Below are 23,765 nucleotides of genomic sequence, written 5' to 3'. Positions count from 1 at the left end.
ATCTACAGTTAGAGTCAGGTTAAGCATCAAATCAGCAAACTGTAATGTGCGGGAGTGTTCACTGCCAATATACCAGGAGCTTTGATCTCTTTGTCATTATTCTGGTGATGCTGGGAAAAGCTGTCAGGGACTGATCGAGCCATTAACCGGAGGGAGTTACTTCTGAGGCCGATCTGACTGTAAGGTTCTTTCCAAAAATATCCTTTGGTCATGAACCTTGTCAAGTTGTGTTCCAGTGCAATTCAACCCTGTCTCCTCACATAGCACAACGCAGATGAATGTGGTTAAATGCGGGACATGACACTCTAGATACTTCATTCCTCTTACAGTGCCGTTTGCATCTACATCCATATTACACCTAACAGGTCCTAGTACATGTGCCCGAGGCTGTTACACTGAAGGCAGCCCCTCTATAGCCGATGGCGGGAGAATCCTAAACTGTGGCCTCTACAATGGCCTTTTCTCCTTTCATTTAAATCTCTTTGGTTCTGAATTATTTTGCCGCAGACTCAGCTCAGTCAAACTGGCTGCACCGGATACCTGTACATTAAATCTGACAGTTACAGGTACCTCTGTGCCCTGTGTCTGACTGTGTGGGATACCTGTACATTAAATCTGACAGTTACAGGTACCTCTGTGCCTTGTGTCTGACTGTGTGGGATATCTGTACATTAAATCTGACAGTTACAGGTATCTCTGTGCCCTGTGTCTGACTGTGTGGGATACCTGTACGTTAAATCTGACAGTTAGAGGTATCTCTGTGCCTTGTGTCTGTCAATGCGATATACCTGTACATTAAATCTGACAGAGGTATCTCTGTTTAGTGTGTCTGACTGTGAGGGAAACCTGTACAGTCATTTTTTCTGTGAGATATCTGCACAGCCAGTCTGTCTCTGCAGGTTATCTGTACAGTAGGTATGACTTTGCGGTGTCTCGCTACAGTCAGTCTGATGGTTCGGTATATATGTACAGTAGATCTGACGGATTTAAATGTCCGTGCAGTAAGGCTGACTGGGCGCCATCTCTGTAAGTCTGTCTGTGCGCAAGATCTTATACAGTCAGTCTGTCTCTGTGGAACATCTGTACTGTAAGTCTGGCTGTGCGGGATCAGCTCCCTTGGGCTGGTAAGATGATAATATCTGATCAGACTATGGAAAAGCACCAGATGAAGAGGACACTCGCGCAGAAACACCCAGCCTTTTGTTACGACACTGGAGGCTGCAGTCGGATCAATGGGGCATGTGGAAGGCACAAGTTGTCACCTTCCTGTCATTTACAGCTTCCGAGGCCCTTCAAGGGCTCTGTGCTCAGGAGCATAAAGCAATTATCCTCTCGGACTGCTTTTAACTTCCACAGGTTCAGTATTCAGCTCTTCCAGAACATTTCTACATTGCTACATGATAGACTGTTCATACTCAGGAGGTCGCTTCTGTCTTACCTGTCTGAGGATAATCGTTTCGGGTATTATACAATCCTCTCACTGAACTAACTGAAAAATCTTTACTCTTTAAATCCGTCCAAAAATTCCACCCAAATCACATTAAACCCTGGAATCTAAACCTCCTGTTCAACACTGCACCTTGTTAGGGAACAGCTTTCATCCAAATTATACAGAGATGGATAGATGGATGGTTGGATAAATAGATAGATAGATAGATAGATAGATAGATAGATAGATAGATAGATAGATAGATAGATAGATAGATAGATAGATAGATAGATAGATAGATAGATAGATAGATAGATAGATAGATAGATAGATAGATAGATAGATAGATAGATAGATAGATAGATAGATAGATAGATAGATAGATAGATAGATAGATAGATAGATAGATAGATAGATAGATAGATAGATAGATAGATAGACAGACAGACAGACAGGCACACAGACAGACAGATCTAAACTATACAGAAGATGTGTGAAACTCGCTTCCAATTTTAGACTCTTTGATCAGCTGATACCTCCCACAAGCCATTGAACAAGATCAGGGGTGAAGTGTGTAATATTTAATTCCAAGTGTTTCCCATCCTGAAATCTCCGTCCGTATTTATCAGTGACTGGTTACAGTTGTGTTTTGATTGTAAAATAGATTAAGTGACTAGTCCACACTGCTGAGCGACCAGATATTTTGTAACATTGGTAGCGTGTTGCTATTTTTTACATTCAGAAATCTTAATGCATATTTATTCGACACGAGGGCAACATAATATTTGGGATGTCAAATGGAAATCTGAAAATTATTTTTTTCAGAGTTGTTAATGTTTTAAATTATTTAATTAATCAAAATATTAATGATGTTCTGCACAATCCAGATGTATCTCGCATTCTTTGATAAATGTGGCCGGGGTGGGGGTGTATATAATAACCGTTCGGTCTGAAACTGACTGAAATTCATAATCCTTTTAAAATGTTTGAATTTGAAAGCGGATTGGGATTTATTGAATCCCGCAGTTTGCATTTGGATGTCAGTCGCTTTGTCTTCACAACTCCACGGGGATCCCTGTGGGAGTTGGGGACAAATGTATGGAGAGAATGAAACACCTAGGCGAGGACTGGTGATCAAAGGAGCCCCGATCCGGTCCCAAGCCCACGTGCCTCAATGGCTTCCCTATAAAAACAGCCAAGTCCTTTCCTGCTCATTTACTCGTTAACTCAGTGACCACTGAGTTGTCAGCTGTGGCTCAGTTCATAGCACCCTCGCCTTTGAGTCAGAAGGTAGTGGGTTCATGTCCCACTCCTGGAAAAAAAAAGTCAAGAACTGTGAATGTACTCAGAGTTACATAGTTGTTGGGAAAGATTTATTCCAGACCACACAGCTCTCTGGGACAAACTGCTCAGCCATGAAGATGGCCGGAGAATCGTCGAACTTAAAGGAGGTTAAAAAGGTAAAAATGAATTAACAATGTGACCCAATGTGACCAGAGGAGGATTTGTTGGAGCTAAAGACTTTTTCAAGGACGGTTTATTGTTTGACGCTGTTATTTTCATCTTTATGAAATGTATTCCGTTAAGGAGAAGCTAGTTTAGTGATTGATACTGATGTTTCATTTAAATGATTGGGAAAGATATTTGGGGAGAGAGTTTCAGTCTGGACTGGCTCCAACCTCGCCCGGTCCGGCGCTGGTCCGCTCATCGAAAGTGTTGTTTCTTTCTGAGTGTTAGTGACACAGCAAAAAAAAACCTTCCATTCAATATCCGCAGCTACTTAAACCTTTGGTGGAAAAACGGAGGCGAGATCGAATGAACCGGAGTTTAGATCAACTGAAATCTTTCCTCATGAACCATACCCAGAACGAGGTGAGGGAACCTTTCTCTGGGATATGTCCAGATTTTAAGGATTAGTATCTCCGTCTCTTACATTTCGGGGATTAGTTTGAAATGCTGAAAAATGTTGATTTTATGTGGTGGTTTCTTGCAATCGCTCCATTCGGTTGGACGCCTCTCTCGTGTCTTTCCGCTTTTACCCAGGTTTCGTTATTTTTCTTTCTGTTCTGTTTAGAGTTTCCGAAATGGTAAAATGGAGAAGGCAGAAATCTTAGAAATGACGGTGCAGTATCTGAAAAGCGCGGCGCTTGCAAATAGTCAGGGTGGGTATCCGCTCAGCTGTGAGTATCCTCCAACCCCGCGCCTCTCTATAGTTTTATTATGTCCAATGTTCCTCCCGGTCCCGAGTTTTCCAATGTGCGGATCTCACTTTCCCCAAGATGCTATCCACATGTTGCTTTTCGCATTCGGTAAAAGCCGATTAGCTGGCGTTAATAGACTGGTAATCGATAATCGCTGTGATTCGACTAGTCTTATTCCCCTAGTTTCTATTTTTCATGATTTCTAGCATTAAAACAAAATCAGAGCACTTAACCTTTCGACAAATTCCAACCTCCTGTTTCACGGGAATTTTAAACCAGGAGTTCGGTCTTTATTAATCCCGTTTATTTCTGTTTAAGATGAATCGATTGGTTAGTTTGATTGATGTACACGAAATGCTAATATTAATAAGGAACCGTCTGTGAATACAAATACATTTCCCTTTCTCAAAACGTACCAAGTGAAAATTGAGTATGCCTATCGTAAATTCCACAGGCGTGACTATTATGGGATGTTCATACTCGAATACTATTGAGTTTTTTTACAGTTGAAAGCTTTTATATCATTGACCAATATTATTTTTAAACAGAACTTCAGGGCACAGAAATCACGAGGCAAAACTACGAGGCTGGCTTTAAAGAGTGCCTCCTGCAGGTGAATAGCTTCGTCAGGAGCTGCGCCAGGTTCAACTCGCAGACCCAGAGCAGCCTCATGGAGCGGCTTTCCCTCTTTGTGGACCAATCAAGTGATGAGAAGCAGGGGCGCAGAAGCCCGGGATGTGCGAGATCCTTCACCCCGAACCTGCAGCCCCTCAGACCGGGACAGCTGGAGTCCGAGAGCTGGGATGTCGGCCCTGCAGCCGCTCACACCGTTCGGCCGGTGGCCAGAGTGCCCGCGGTCACCAGCACCTCTTCCTCGCACAGAGTGCCCCATCTCCTGGCCACTCGGCCGGCTCCCTCGCACCAGGTACTGAATCGGATCAACTTGGTAGCGAAAGATCAGGAACTCACAGACTCGGGCTGTGCACAATTTCGGGATTTCCCCCACAAAATAATTGCGTCGCCAAAACCCGCCTTTGCACAACATCATTCGGCCACAATGACAGTTTCACACAAGGTATGGAGACCGTGGCCCTAACTTGGCGGACAGAACAAATCTTATAAATTGAATTATTCCGCTCGTCTCTTAACCCAAGTTGTAAAATTACCCAAACCTTGCGCTTTCTCTGTAACAAATACTATCTACACTATTTTAAAATTACAGATTTTTCATTAGCTTATTATTTCCTTAATATGTCCTATTATTCAGTAGCTATCGCGTTTCATTTATGTATATTTTGGAATAAAGATTTTAACAAATTCGTTATTTGGGTCATTCCATGTTTTTTCAAGTTCCAATAATTATAAAATGTTACAAACCTATTGTACCCTGTTCCATGGAAATTTACCGTTCCCAATTCCCCCTCGTCCCATACCCACTCTCTCACACTCAGATTTACACAGGCACATACTCTCACACTCAGATTCACACAGGCACACACTCTCACAATCAGATTTACACACACTCTCACACTCAAATTTACACACTCTCTCACACTCCGATTCACTGGGACCCGCACTCAGATTCACACAGGCACACACTCTCACACTCAGGTTCACACAGGCACACACTCTCACACTCAGATTTACACAGGCACACACTCTCACACTCAGATTCACACAGGCACACACTCTCACACTCAGAATCACACAGGCACACACTCTCACACTCAGATTCACACAGGCACACACTCTCACAATCAGATTTACACACACTCTCACATTCAAATTTACACACTCTCTCACACTCCGATTCACTGGGACCCGCACTCAGATTCACACAGGCACACACTCTCACACTCAGATTCACACAGGCACACACTCTCAGACTCAGATTCACACAGGCACACACTCTCACACTCAGATTTACACAGGCACACACTCTCACACTCAGATTCACACAGGCACACACTCTCACACTCAGAATCACACAGGCGCACACTCTCACACTCAGATTCACACAGGCACACACTCTCACACTCAGATTCACACAGGCACACACTCTCAGACTCAGATTCACACAGGCACACACTCTCACACTCAGATTTACACAGGCACACACTCTCACACTCAGATTCACACAGGCACACACTCTCACACTCAGAATCACACAGGCGCACACTCTCACACTCAGATTCACACAGGCACACACTCTCACACTCAGAATCACACAGGCACACACTCCCACACTCAGATTCACACAGGCACACACTCTCACACACAGATTTACACAGGCACACACTCTCACACTCAGATTCACACAGGCACACACTCTCACACTCAGAATCACACAGGCACACACTCTCACACTCAGATTCACACAGGCACACACTCTCACAATCAGATTTACACACACTCTCACATTCAAATTTACACACTCTCTCACACTCCGATTCACTGGGACCCGCACTCAGATTCACACAGGCACACACTATCACACTCAGATTCACACAGGCACACACTCTCACACTCAGATTCACACAGGCACACACTCTCACACTCAGATTTACACAGGCAAACACTCTCACACTCAGATTCACACAGGCACACACTCTCACACTCAGAATCACACAGGCGCACACTCTCACACTCAGATTCACAAAGGCACACACTCTCAAACTCAGATTCACTAGGACCAGCACACCGATTCACACACACACAGATTCACACAGGCACAGGCTCTCACACTCAGATTCACACAGGCACACACTCTCACACTCAGATTTACACAGGCACATACTCTCACACTCAGATTTACACAGGCAGACACTCTCACACTCAGATTCACACAGGCACACATTCTCACACTCAGATTCACACAGGCACACACACTCACACTTAGATTCACACAGGCACACACTCTCACACTCAGATTCACACACACTCTCACACTCAGATTCACACAGGCACACACTCTCACACTCAGATTCACACAGGCACACACACTCACACTCAGATTCACACAGGCACACACTCTCACACTCAGATTCACACAGGCACACACACTCAGATTTACACAGGCACAAACTCTCACACTCAGATTTACACAGACACACGCTCTCACACTCAGATTTACACAGGCACACACTCTCACACTCAGATCCAAACAGGCACACACACTCACACTCAGATTCACACAGGCACACAATCTCACACTCAGATTCACACAGGCACACGCTCTCACACTCAGATTTACACAGGCACACACTCTCACACTCAGATTCACACAGGCACACACTCTCACACTCAGATTCACACAGGCACACACTCTCAGACTCATATTCACACAGGCACACACTCACACACTCAGATTTACACAGGCACACACTCTCACACTCAGATTTAAACAGGCACACACTCTCACACTCAGATTCACACAGGCACACACTCTCACACTCAGATTCACAAAGGCGCACACTCTCACACTCAGATATACACACACTCTCAGACTCAGATTCACACAGGCACACACTCTCACACTCAGATTCACAGAGGCACACACTCTCACACTCAGATTCACACAGGCACACACTGTCACACTCAGATTCACACAGACACACACTCTCACAATCAGATGTACACACACTCTCACAAACAGATTCACACAGGCACACACTCTCACACTCAGATTCACACAGGCACACACTCTCACACTCAGATTCACAAAGGCACACACTCTCACACTCAGATTCACACAGGCACACACTCTCACTCAGATTCACACAGGCACACACTCTCACACTCAGATTCATACAGGCACACACTCTCACACTCAGAATCACACAGGCACACACTCTCACACTCAGATTTACACAGGCACACACTCTCACACTCAGATTTACACAGGCACACACTCTCACACTCAGATTAACACAGGCACACACACTCACACTCAGATTCACACAGGCACACACTCTCACACTCAGATTTACACACACTCTCACACTCAGATTTACACACACTCTCACACTCCGATTCACTGGGACCCGCACTCAGATTCACACAGGCACACACTCTCACACTCAGATTCACACAGGCACACAATCTCACACTCAGATTCACACAGGCACACAACCTCAAAAACAGATATACACAGGCACACACTCTCACACTCAGATTCACACAGGCACACACTCTCACACTCAGAATCACACAGGCGCACACTCTCAAACTCAGATTCACACAGGCACACACTCTCATACTCAGATTGACAGGGACCAGCACACCGATTCACACACACACAGATTCACAGGCACACGCTCTCACACTCAGAATCACACAGGCACACACTCTCACACTCAGATTTACACAGGCACATACTCTCACACTCAGATTTACACAGGCAGACACTCTCACACTCAGATTCACACAGGCACACACTCTCACACTCAGATTCACACAGGCACACACACTCACACTCAGATTCACACAGGCACACACTCTCACACTCAGATTCACACACACTCTCACACTCAGATTCACACAGGCACACACTCTCACACTCAGATTCACACAGGCAGACACACTCACACTCAGATTCACACAGGCACACACTCTCACACTCAGATTCACACAGGCACACACACTCAGATTTACACAGGCACACACTCTCACACTCAGATTTACACAGGCACACACTCTCACACTCAGATTCACACAGGCACACTCACTCACACTCAGATTCACACAGGCACACAATCTCACACTCAGATTCACACAGGCACACGCTCTCACACTCAGATTTACACAGGCACACACTCTCACACTCAGATTCACACAGGCACACACTCTCACACTCAGATTCACACAGGCACACACTCTCAGACTCAGATACACACAGGCACACACTCACACACTCAGATTTACACAGGCACACACTATCACACTCAGATTCACAGAGGCACACACTCTCACACTCAGATTCACATAGGCACACACTCTCACACTCAGATTCACACAGGCACACACTCTCACAATCAGATTTACAGACACTCTCACACTCAGATTCACACAGGCACACACTCTCACACTCAGATTCACACAGGCACACACTCTCACACTCAGATTCACACAGGCACAGACTCTCACACTCAGATTCACTCAGGCACACACTCTCACACTCAGATATACACACACTCTCACACTCAGATTCACACAGGCACACACTCTCACACTCAGATTCACAGAGGCACACACTCTCACATTCAGATTCACACAGGCACACACTCTCAAACTCAGATTCACACAGGCACACACACTCACAATCAGATTTACACACACTCTCACACTCAGATTCATACAGGCACACACTCTCACACACAGATTTACACAGGCACACACTCTCATACTCAGATTCACACAGGCACACACTCTCACACTCAGATTTACACAGGCACACACTCTCACACTCAGATTCACACAGGCACACACTCTCACACACAAATTCACACAGGCACACACTCTCACACTCAGATTTACACAGGCACACACTCTCACACTCAGATTCACACAGGCACACACTCTCACACTCAGATTTACACACACTCACTCTCACACTCAGAATCAGACAGGCACACACTCTCACACTCAGATTCACACAGGCACACACTCTCACACTCAGATTCACACAGGCAAACACTCTCACACTCAGATTTACACACACTCTCACACTCAGATTCACACAGGCACACACTCTCACACTCATATTCACACAGGCACACACACTCAAACTCAGATTTACACACACTCTCACACTCAGATTCACACAGGCACACACTCTCACACTCAGATTTACACAGGCAAACACTCTCACACTCAGATTCACACAGGCACACACTCTCACACTCAGAATCACACAGGCGCACACTCTCACACTCAGATTCACAAAGGCACACACTCTCAAACTCAGATTCACTAGGACCAGCACACCGATTCACACACACACAGATTCACACAGGCACAGGCTCTCACACTCAGATTCACACAGGCACACACTCTCACACTCAGATTTACACAGGCACATACTCTCACACTCAGATTTACACAGGCAGACACTCTCACACTCAGATTCACACAGGCACACATTCTCACACTCAGATTCACACAGGCACACACACTCACACTTAGATTCACACAGGCACACACTCTCACACTCAGATTCACACACACTCTCACACTCAGATTCACACAGGCACACACTCTCACACTCAGATTCACACAGGCACACACACTCACACTCAGATTCACACAGGCACACACTCTCACACTCAGATTCACACAGGCACACACACTCAGATTTACACAGGCACAAACTCTCACACTCAGATTTACACAGACACACGCTCTCACACTCAGATTTACACAGGCACACACTCTCACACTCAGATCCAAACAGGCACACACACTCACACTCAGATTCACACAGGCACACAATCTCACACTCAGATTCACACAGGCACACGCTCTCACACTCAGATTTACACAGGCACACACTCTCACACTCAGATTCACACAGGCACACACTCTCACACTCAGATTCACACAGGCACACACTCTCAGACTCATATTCACACAGGCACACACTCACACACTCAGATTTACACAGGCACACACTCTCACACTCAGATTTAAACAGGCACACACTCTCACACTCAGATTCACACAGGCACACACTCTCACACTCAGATTCACAAAGGCGCACACTCTCACACTCAGATATACACACACTCTCAGACTCAGATTCACACAGGCACACACTCTCACACTCAGATTCACAGAGGCACACACTCTCACACTCAGATTCACACAGGCACACACTGTCACACTCAGATTCACACAGACACACACTCTCACAATCAGATGTACACACACTCTCACAAACAGATTCACACAGGCACACACTCTCACACTCAGATTCACACAGGCACACACTCTCACACTCAGATTCACAAAGGCACACACTCTCACACTCAGATTCACACAGGCACACACTCTCACTCAGATTCACACAGGCACACACTCTCACACTCAGATTCATACAGGCACACACTCTCACACTCAGAATCACACAGGCACACACTCTCACACTCAGATTTACACAGGCACACACTCTCACACTCAGATTTACACAGGCACACACTCTCACACTCAGATTAACACAGGCACACACACTCACACTCAGATTCACACAGGCACACACTCTCACACTCAGATTTACACACACTCTCACACTCAGATTTACACACACTCTCACACTCCGATTCACTGGGACCCGCACTCAGATTCACACAGGCACACACTCTCACACTCAGATTCACACAGGCACACAATCTCACACTCAGATTCACACAGGCACACAACCTCAAAAACAGATATACACAGGCACACACTCTCACACTCAGATTCACACAGGCACACACTCTCACACTCAGAATCACACAGGCGCACACTCTCAAACTCAGATTCACACAGGCACACACTCTCATACTCAGATTGACAGGGACCAGCACACCGATTCACACACACACAGATTCACAGGCACACGCTCTCACACTCAGAATCACACAGGCACACACTCTCACACTCAGATTTACACAGGCACATACTCTCACACTCAGATTTACACAGGCAGACACTCTCACACTCAGATTCACACAGGCACACACTCTCACACTCAGATTCACACAGGCACACACACTCACACTCAGATTCACACAGGCACACACTCTCACACTCAGATTCACACACACTCTCACACTCAGATTCACACAGGCACACACTCTCACACTCAGATTCACACAGGCAGACACACTCACACTCAGATTCACACAGGCACACACTCTCACACTCAGATTCACACAGGCACACACACTCAGATTTACACAGGCACACACTCTCACACTCAGATTTACACAGGCACACACTCTCACACTCAGATTCACACAGGCACACTCACTCACACTCAGATTCACACAGGCACACAATCTCACACTCAGATTCACACAGGCACACGCTCTCACACTCAGATTTACACAGGCACACACTCTCACACTCAGATTCACACAGGCACACACTCTCACACTCAGATTCACACAGGCACACACTCTCAGACTCAGATACACACAGGCACACACTCACACACTCAGATTTACACAGGCACACACTATCACACTCAGATTCACAGAGGCACACACTCTCACACTCAGATTCACATAGGCACACACTCTCACACTCAGATTCACACAGGCACACACTCTCACAATCAGATTTACAGACACTCTCACACTCAGATTCACACAGGCACACACTCTCACACTCAGATTCACACAGGCACACACTCTCACACTCAGATTCACACAGGCACAGACTCTCACACTCAGATTCACTCAGGCACACACTCTCACACTCAGATATACACACACTCTCACACTCAGATTCACACAGGCACACACTCTCACACTCAGATTCACAGAGGCACACACTCTCACATTCAGATTCACACAGGCACACACTCTCAAACTCAGATTCACACAGGCACACACACTCACAATCAGATTTACACACACTCTCACACTCAGATTCATACAGGCACACACTCTCACACACAGATTTACACAGGCACACACTCTCATACTCAGATTCACACAGGCACACACTCTCACACTCAGATTTACACAGGCACACACTCTCACACTCAGATTCACACAGGCACACACTCTCACACACAAATTCACACAGGCACACACTCTCACACTCAGATTTACACAGGCACACACTCTCACACTCAGATTCACACAGGCACACACTCTCACACTCAGATTTACACACACTCACTCTCACACTCAGAATCAGACAGGCACACACTCTCACACTCAGATTCACACAGGCACACACTCTCACACTCAGATTCACACAGGCAAACACTCTCACACTCAGATTTACACACACTCTCACACTCAGATTCACACAGGCACACACTCTCACACTCATATTCACACAGGCACACACACTCAAACTCAGATTTACACACACTCTCACACTCAGATTCACACAGGCACACACTCTCAGACAGAGATTCACACAGGCACACACTCTCACACTCAGATTTACAAAAGGCACATACTCTCACACTCAGATTTAAACACACTCTCACACTCAGATTCACACGGGCACACACACTCACTCAGATTCACACAGGCAAACACTCTCACACTCAGATTCAAACAGGCACACACTCTCACACTCAGAATCACACAGGCACACACTCTCACACTCAGATTCACACAGGCACACACTCTCACACTCAGATTTACACAGGCACACACTCGCACACTCAGATTTACACAGGCACACACTCTCACACTCAGATTTACACAGGCACACGCTCTCACACTCAGATTTACACAGGCACACACTCTCACACTCAGATTCACTCAGGCACACACTCTCACACTCAGATTTACACAGGCACACACTCTCACACTCAGATTCACACAGGCACACACTCTCACACTCAAATTTACACAGGCAACACTCTCACACTCAGATTCACACAGGCTCACACTCTCACAGTCAGATTTACACAGGCACACGCTCTCAAACTCAGATTTACAAAGGCACACACTCTAAAACTCAGATTCACACAGGCAAACAATCCCTCACTCAGATTTACACAGGCACACACTCTCACACTCAGATGTACACAGGCACACACTCTCACACTCAGATTCACACAGGCACACACTCTCACACTCAGATTCACACAGGCAAAAACACGCACACTCAGGTTCACACAGGCACACAGTATTACACTCAGATTCACAAAGGCACACGCTCTCACACTCAGAATCACACAGTCACACACTCTAACACTCAGAATCACACAGGCACACCCTCTCACACTCAGATTTACACAGGCACACGCTCTCACACTCAGATTTACACAGGCACACACTCTCTCACTCAGATTTACACAGGCACACGCACTCACAATCAGATTCACTCAGGCACACGCTCTCACAGTCAGATTCACATAGGCACACACTCTCACGCTCAGATTCACACAGGCACACACTCTCACACTCAGATTTACACAGGCTCACGCTCTCACACTCAGATTCACACAGGCACACACTCTCACACACAAATACACTCAGGCACACACTCTCACACACAGATTTACACAGGCACACACTCTCACACTCTGATTCACACAGACACACACTCTCACACTCAGATTTACACACACTCACTCTCACACTCAGATTCACACAGGCACACACTCTCACACTCAGATTCACACAGGCACACACTCTCACACTCAGATTCACACAGGGAAACACTCTCACACTCAGATTTACACACACTCTCACACTCAGATTCACACAGGCACACACTCTCACACTCATATTCACACAGGCACACACTCTCAAACTCAGATTTACACACACTCTCACACTCAGATTCACACAGGCACACACTCTCAGACTCAGATTCACACAGGCACACACTCTCACACTCAGATTCACACAGGCACATACTCTCACACTGAGATTTAAACACACTCTCACACTCAGATTCACACGGGCACACACACTCACTCAGATTCACACAGGCACACACTCTCACACTCAGATTCAAACAGGCACACACTCTCACACTCTGAATCACACAGGCACACACTCTCACACTCAGATTCACACAGGCACACACTCTCACACTCAGATTTACACAGGCACACACTCGCACACTCAGATTTACACAGGCAAACACTCTCACACTCAGATTTACACAGGCACACACTCTCACACTCAGATTCACACAGGCACACACTCTCACACTCAGATTTACACAGGCACACACTCTCACACTCAGATTCACACAGGCTCACACTCTAACACTCAGATTTACACAGGCACACGCTCTCAAACTCAGATTTACAAAGTCACGCACTCTAACACTCAGATTCACACAGGCACACATTCCCGCACTCAGATTTACACAGGCACACACTCTCACACTCAGATTTACACAGGCACACACTCTCACACTCAGATTCACACAGGCACACACTCTCACACTCAGATTCACACAGGCAAAAACACGCACACTCAGGTTCACACAGGCACACACTCTCACACTCAGATTTACACGGGCTCACGCTCTCGAACTCAGATTCACACAGGCACACACTCTCACACTCAGATTCACACAGGCACATACTCTCACACTCAGATTTACACAGGCACACACTCTCACACTCAGGTTTACACAAGCACACACTCTCACACTCAGATTTACACAGGCACACACTCTCACACTCTGATTCACACAGGCACACACTCTCACACTCAGATTCACACAGGCACACACTCTCACACTCAGATTCACACAGGCACATACTCTCACACTCAGATTCACACAGGCACACACTCTCACACTCAGATTCACACAGGCACACGCTCTCACACTCAGATTCACACAGGCACAAACTCTCACACTCAGATTTACACAGGCACACGCTCTCTCACTCAGATTCACACAGGCGCACACTCTCACACTCAGATATACACACACTCTCAGACTCAGATTCACACAGGCACACACTCTCACACTCAGATTCACACAGGCACACGCTCTCACACTCAGATTCACACAGGCACACACTCTCACACTCAGATGTACACACACTCTCACAAACAGATTCACACAGGCACACACTCTCACACTCAGATTCTCACAGGCACACACTCTCACAGTCAGATTCACACAGGCACACACTCTCACACTCAGATTTACACACACTCTCACACTCAGATTTAAACACACTCTCACACTCCGATTCACTGGGACCCGCACTCAGATTCACACAGGCACACACTCTCACACTCAGATTCACACAGGCACACAATCTCACACTCAGATTCACATAGGCACACAACCTCAAAAACAGATATACACAGGCACACACTCTCACACTCAGATTCACACAGGCACACACTCTCACACTCAGAATCACACAGGCGCACACTCTCAAACTCAGATTCACACAGGCACACACTCTCATACTCAGATTGACAGGGACCAGCACACCGATTCACACACACACAGATTCACAGGCACACGCTCTCACACTCAGAATCACACAGGCACACACTCTCACACTCAGATTTACACAGGCACATACTCTCACACTCAGATTTACACAGGCAGACACTCTCACACTCAGATTCACACAGGCACACACTCTCACACTCAGATTCACACAGGCACACACACTCACGCTCAGATTCACACAGGCACACACTCTCACACTCAGATTCACACACACTCTCACACTCAGATTCACACAGGCACACACTCTCACACTCAGATTCACACAGGCAGACACACTCACACTCAGATTCACACAGGCACACACTCTCACACTCAGATTCACACAGGCACACACACTCAGATTTACACAGGCACACACTCTCACACTCAGATTTACACAGGCACACACTCTCACACTCAGATTCACACAGGCACACTCACTCACACTCAGATTCACACAGGCACACAATCTCACACTCAGATTCACACAGGCACACGCTCTCACACTCAGATTTACACAGGCACACACTCTCACACTCAGATTCACACAGGCACACACTCTCACACTCAGATTCACAAAGGCACACACTCTCAGACTCAGATACACACAGGCACACACTCACACACTCAGATTTACACAGGCACACACTATCACACTCAGATTCACAGAGGCACACACTCTCACACTCAGATTCACATAGGCACACACTCTCACACTCAGATTCACACAGGCACACACTCTCACAATCAGATTTACAGACACTCTCACACTCAGATTCACACAGGCACACACTCTCACACTCAGATTCACACAGGCACACACTCTCACACTCAGATTCACACAGGCACAGACTCTCACACTCAGATTCACTCAGGCACACACTCTCACACTCAGATATACACACACTCTCACACTCAGATTCACACAGGCACACACTCTCACACTCAGATTCACAGAGGCACACACTCTCACATTCAGATTCACACAGGCACACACTCTCAAACTCAGATTCACACAGGCACACACACTCACAATCAGATTTACACACACTCTCACACTCAGATTCATACAGGCACACACTCTCACACTCAGATTTACACAGGCACACACTCTCACACTCAGATTCACACAGGCACACACTCTCACACTCAGATTTACACAGGCACACACTCTCACACTCAGATTCACACAGGCACACACTCTCACACACAAATTCACACAGGCACACACTCTCACACTCAGATTCACACAGGCACACACTCTCACACTCAGCTTTACACACACTCACTCTCACACTCAGAATCAGACAGGCACACACTCTCACACTCAGATTCACACAGGCACACACTCTCACACTCAGATTCACACAGGCAAACACTCTCACACTCAGATATACACACACTCTCACACTCAGATTCACACAGGCACACACTCTCACACTCATATTCACACAGGCACACACACTCAAACTCAGATTTACACACACTCTCACACTCAGATTCACACAGGCACACACTCTCAGACAGAGATTCACACAGGCACACACTCTCACACTCAGATTTACAAAAGGCACATACTCTCACACTCAGATTTAAACACACTCTCACACTCAGATTCACACGGGCACACACACTCACTCAGATTCACACAGGCAAACACTCTCACACTCAGATTCAAACAGGCACACACTCTCACACTCAGAATCACACAGGCACACACTCTCACACTCAGATTCACACAGGCACACACTCTCACACTCAGATTTACACAGGCACACACTCGCACACTCAGATTTACACAGGCACACACTCTCACACTCAGATTTACACAGGCACACGCTCTCACACTCAGATTTACACAGGCACACACTCTCACACTCAGATTCACTCAGGCACACACTCTCACACTCAGATTTACACAGGCACACACTCTCACACTCAGATTCACACAGGCACACACTCTCACACTCAAATTTACACAGGCAACACTCTCACACTCAGATTCACACAGGCTCACACTCTCACACTCAGATTTACACTGGCACACGCTCTCAAACTCAGATTTACAAAGGCACACACTCTAAAACTCAGATTCACACAGGCACACAATCCCGCACTCAGATTTACACAGGCACACACTCTCACACTCAGATGTACACAGGCACACACTCTCACACTCAGATTCACACAGGCACACACTCTCACACTCAGATTCACACAGGCAAAAACACGCACACTCAGGTTCACACAGGCACACAGTATCACACTCAGATTCACAAAGGCACACGCTCTCACACTCAGAATCACACAGTCACACACTCTAACACTCAGAATCACACAGGCACACCCTCTCACACTCAGATTTACACAGGCACACGCTCTCACACTCAGATTTACACAGGCACACACTCTCACACTCAGATTTACACAGGCACACGCACTCACAATCAGATTCACTCAGGCACACGCTCTCACACTCAGATTCACATAGGCACACACTCTCACGCTCAGATTCACACAGGCACACACTCTCACACTCAGATTTACACAGGCTCACGCTCTCACACTCAGATTCACACAGGCACACACTCTCACACACAAATACACTCAGGCACACACTCTCACACACAGATTTACACAGGCACACACTCTCACACTCTGATTCACACAGACACACACTCTCACACTCAGATTTACACACACTCACTCTCACACTCAGATTCACACAGGCACACACTCTCACACTCAGATTCACACAGGCACACACTCTCACACTCAGATTCACACAGGGAAACACTCTCACACTCAGATTTACACAAACTCTCACACTCAGATTCACACCGGCACACACTCTCACACTCATATTCACACAGGCACACACTCTCAAACTCAGATTTACACACACTCTCACACTCAGATTCACACAGGCACACACTCTCAGACTCAGATTCACACAGGCACACACTCTCACACTCAGATTCACACAGGCACATACTCTCACACTGAGATTTAAACACACTCTCACACTCAGATTCACACGGGCACACACACTCACTCAGATTCACACAGGCACACACTCTCACACTCAGATTCAAACAGGCACACACTCTCACACTCTGAATCACACAGGCACACACTCTCACACTCAGATTCACACAGGCACACACTCTCACACTCAGATTTACACAGGCACACACTCGCACACTCAGATTTACACAGGCAAACACTCTCACACTCAGATTTACACAGGCACAGACTCTCACACTCAGATTCACACAGGTACACACTCTCACACTCAGATTTACACAGGCACACACTCTCACACTCAGATTCACACAGGCTCACACTCTAACACTCAGATTTACACAGGCACACGCTCTCAAACTCAGATTTACAAAGGCACGCACTCTAACACTCAGATTCACACAGGCACACATTTCCGCACTCAGATTTACACAGGCACACACTCTCACACTCAGATTTCCACAGGCACACACTCTCACACTCAGATTCACACAGGCACACACTCTCACACTCAGATTCACACAGGCAAAAACACGCACACTCAGGTTCACACAGGCACACACTCACACACTGAGATTTACACGGGCTCACGCTCTCGAACTCAGATTCACACAGGCACACACTCTCACACTCAGATTCACACAGGCACATACTCTCACACTCAGATTTACACAGGCACACACTCTCACACTCAGATTTACACAAGCACACACTCTCACACTCAGATTTACACAGGCACACACTCTCACACTCTGATTCACACAGGCACACACTCTCACACTCAGATTCACACAGGCACACACTCTCACACTCAGATTCACACAGGCACATACTCTCACACTCAGATTCACACAGGCACACACTCTCACACTCAGATTCACACAGGCACACGCTCTCACACTCAGATTCACACAGGCACAAACTCTCACACTCAGATTTAGACAGGCACACGCTCTCTCACTCAGATTCACACAGGCGCACACTGTCACACTCAGATATACACACACTCTCAGACTCAGATTCACACAGGCACACACTCTCACACTCAGATTCACACAGGCACACGCTCTCACACTCAGATTCACACAGGCACACACTCTCACACTCAGATTCACACAGGCACACACTCTCACACTCAGATTCACACAGGCGCACACTCTCACACTCAGATATACACACACTCTCAGACTCAGATTCACACAGGCACACACTCTCACACTCAGATTCACAGAGGCACACACTCTCACACTCAGATTCACACAGGCACACACTGTCCCACTCAGAATCACACAGACACACACTCTCACAATCAGATGTACACACACTCTCACAAACAGATTCACACAGGCACACACTCTCACACTCAGATTCACACAGGCACACACTCTCACACTCAGATTCACAAAGGCACACACTCTCACACTCAGATTCACACAGGCACACACTCTCACTCAGATTCACACAGGCACACACTCTCACACTCCGATTCATACAGGCACACACTCTCACACTCAGAATCACACAGGCACACACTCTCACACTCAGATTTACACAGGCACACACTCTCACACTCAGATTTACACAGGCACACACTCTCACACTCAGATTAACACAGGCACACATACTCACACTCAGATTCACACAGGCACACACTCTCACACTCAGATTTACACACACTCTCACACTCAGATTTACACACACTCTCACACTCCGATTCACTGGGACCCGCACTCAGATTCACACAGGCACACACTCTCACACTCAGATTCACACAGGCACACAATCTCACACTCAGATTCACACAGGCACACAACCTCAAAAACAGATATACACAGGCACACACTCTCACACTCAGATTCACACAGGCACACACTCTCACACTCAGGATCACACAGGCGCACACTCTCAAACTCAGATTCACACAGGCACACACTCTCATACTCAGATTGACAGGGACCAGCACACCGATTCACACACACACAGATTCACAGGCACACGCTCTCACACTCAGAATCACACAGGCACACACTCTCACACTCAGATTTACACAGGCACATACTCTCACACTCAGATTTACACAGGCAGACACTCTCACACTCAGATTCACACAGGCACACACTCTCACACTCAGATTCACACAGGCACACACACTCACACTCAGATTCACAAAGGCACACACTCTCACACTCAGATTCACACACACTCTCACACTCAGATTCACACAGGCACACACTCTCACACTCAGATTCACACAGGCAGACACACTCACACTCAGATTCACACAGGCACACACTCTCACACTCAGATTCACACAGGCACACACACTCAGATTTACACAGGCACACACTCTCACACTCAGATTTACACAGGCACACACTCTCACACTCAGATTCACACAGGCACACTCACTCACACTCAGATTCACACAGGCACACAATCTCACACTCAGATTCACACAGGCACACGCTCTCACACTCAGATTTACACAGGCACACACTCTCACACTCAGATTCACACAGGCACACACTCTCACACTCAGATTCACACAGGCACACACTCTCAGACTCAGATACACACAGGCACACACTCACACACTCAGATTTACACAGGCACACACTCTCACACTCAGATTCACACAGGCACACACTCTCACACTCAGATTCACACAGGCACACACTCTCACACTCAGATTCACACAGGCACACACTCTCACACTCAGATATACACACACTCTCACACTCAGATTCACACAGGCACACACTATCACACTCAGATTCACAGAGGCACACACTCTCACACTCAGATTCACATAGGCACACACTCTCACACTCAGATTCACACAGGCACACACTCTCACAATCAGATTTACAGACACTCTCACACTCAGATTCACACAGGCACACACTCTCACACTCAGATTCACACAGGCACACACTCTCACACTCAGATTCACACAGGCACAGACTCTCACACTCAGATTCACTCAGGCACACACTCTCACACTCAGATATACACACACTCTCACACTCAGATTCACACAGGCACACACTCTCACACTCAGATTCACAGAGGCACACACTCTCACATTCAGATTCACACAGGCACACACTCTCAAACTCAGATTCACACAGGCACACACTCTCACAATCAGATTTACACACCCTCTCACACTCAGATTCATACAGGCACACACTCTCACACTCAGATTTACACAGGCACACACTCTCACACTCAGATTCACACAGGCACACACTCTCACACTCAGATTTACACAGGCACACACTCTCACACTCAGATTCACACAGGCACACACTCTCACACACAAATTCACACAGGCACACACTCTCACACTCAGATTTGCACAGGCACACACTCTCACACTCAGATTTACACACACTCACTCTCACACTCAGAATCAGACAGGCACACACTCTCACACTCAGATTCACACAGGCACACACTCTCACACTCAGATTCACACAGGCAAACACTCTCACACTCAGATTTACACACACTCTCACACTCAGATTCACACAGGCACACACTCTCACACTCATATTCACACAGGCACACACACTCAAACTCAGATTTACACACACTCTCACACTCAGATTCACACAGGCACACACTCTCAGACAGAGATTCACACAGGCACACACTCTCACACTCAGATTTACAAAAGGCACATACTCTCACACTCAGATTTAAACACACTCTCACACTCAGATTCACACGGGCACACACACTCACTCAGATTCACACAGGCAAACACTCTCACACTCAGATTCAAACAGGCACACACTCTCACACTCAGAATCACACAGGCACACACTCTCACACTCAGATTCACACAGGCACACACTCTCACACTCAGATTTACACAGGCACACACTCGCACACTCAGATTTACACAGGCACACACTCTCACACTCAGATTTACACAGGCACACGCTCTCACACTCAGATTTACACAGGCACACACTCTCACACTCAGATTCACTCAGGCACACACTCTCACACTCAGATCTACACAGGCACACACTCTCACACTCAGATTCACACAGGCACACACTCTCAAAATCAAATTTACACAGGCAACACTCTCACACTCAGATTCACACAGGCTCACACTCTCACAGTCAGATTTACACAGGCACACGCTCTCAAACTCAGATTTACAAAGGCACACACTCTAAAACTCAGATTCACACAGGCAAACAATCCCTCACTCAGATTTACACAGGCACACACTCTCACACTCAGATGTACACAGGCACACACTCTCACACTCAGATTCACACAGGCACACACTCTCACACTCAGATTCACACAGGCAAAAACACGCACACTTAGGTTCACACAGGCACACAGTATCACACTCAGATTCACAAAGGCACACGCTCTCACACTCAGAATCACACAGTCACACACTCTAACACTCAGAATCACACAGGCACACAATCTCACACTCAGATTCACACAGGCACACGCTCTCACACTCAGATTTACACAGGCACACACTCTCACACTCAGATTCACACAGGCGCACACTCTCACACTCAGATTCACACAGGCACACACTCTCAGACTCAGATACACACAGGCACACACTCACACACTCAGATTCACACAGGCACACACTCTCACACTCAGATTCACACAGGCACACACTCTCAGACTCAGATACACACAGGCACACACTCACACACTCAGATTTACACAGGCACACACTCTCACACTCAGATTCACATAGGCACACACTCTCACACTCAGATTCACACAGGCACACACTCTTACAATCAGATTTACAGACACTCTCACACTCAGATTCACACAGGCACACACTCTCACACTCAGATTCACACAGGCACACACTCTCACACTCAGATTCACACAGGCACACACTCTCACACTCAGATTCACTCAGGCACACACTCTCACACTCAGATATACACACACTC

At 46.9% G+C, this 23,765-nt stretch overlaps 2 protein-coding genes across 3 annotated transcripts in view; one reads left to right on the top strand and one right to left on the bottom strand.

The window, feature by feature from the left end:
• Positions 1–4,950, top strand: part of LOC144672965 (transcription factor HES-4-A-like) — a 111,986-nt gene extending 107,036 nt beyond the window's left edge. For both annotated transcript variants that reach the window (XM_078534971.1, XM_078534970.1), the window contains exons 3-5: positions 3,206–3,301; positions 3,504–3,591; positions 4,179–4,950. In XM_078534971.1, coding sequence (XP_078391097.1) covers positions 3,245–3,301; positions 3,504–3,591; positions 4,179–4,726 — 693 coding nt within the window. In that variant the 5' untranslated portion in view covers positions 3,206–3,244 and the 3' untranslated portion in view covers positions 4,727–4,950. The remainder of the gene's footprint in view (positions 1–3,205; positions 3,302–3,503; positions 3,592–4,178) is intronic.
• Positions 1–23,765, bottom strand: part of LOC144672966 (uncharacterized) — a 572,457-nt gene that overhangs the window by 103,864 nt on the left and 444,828 nt on the right. The gene's annotated exons all lie outside the window — the stretch shown is intronic.

Source organism: Cetorhinus maximus, unplaced genomic scaffold (genome assembly GCF_964194155.1).
Source record: "Cetorhinus maximus unplaced genomic scaffold, sCetMax3.hap1.1 HAP1_SCAFFOLD_174, whole genome shotgun sequence".
Lineage (NCBI taxonomy): Eukaryota > Metazoa > Chordata > Chondrichthyes > Lamniformes > Cetorhinidae > Cetorhinus > Cetorhinus maximus.
Note: the sequence above shows the minus strand (reverse complement) of the source record. Positions and strands in the feature narration are given on the sequence as shown.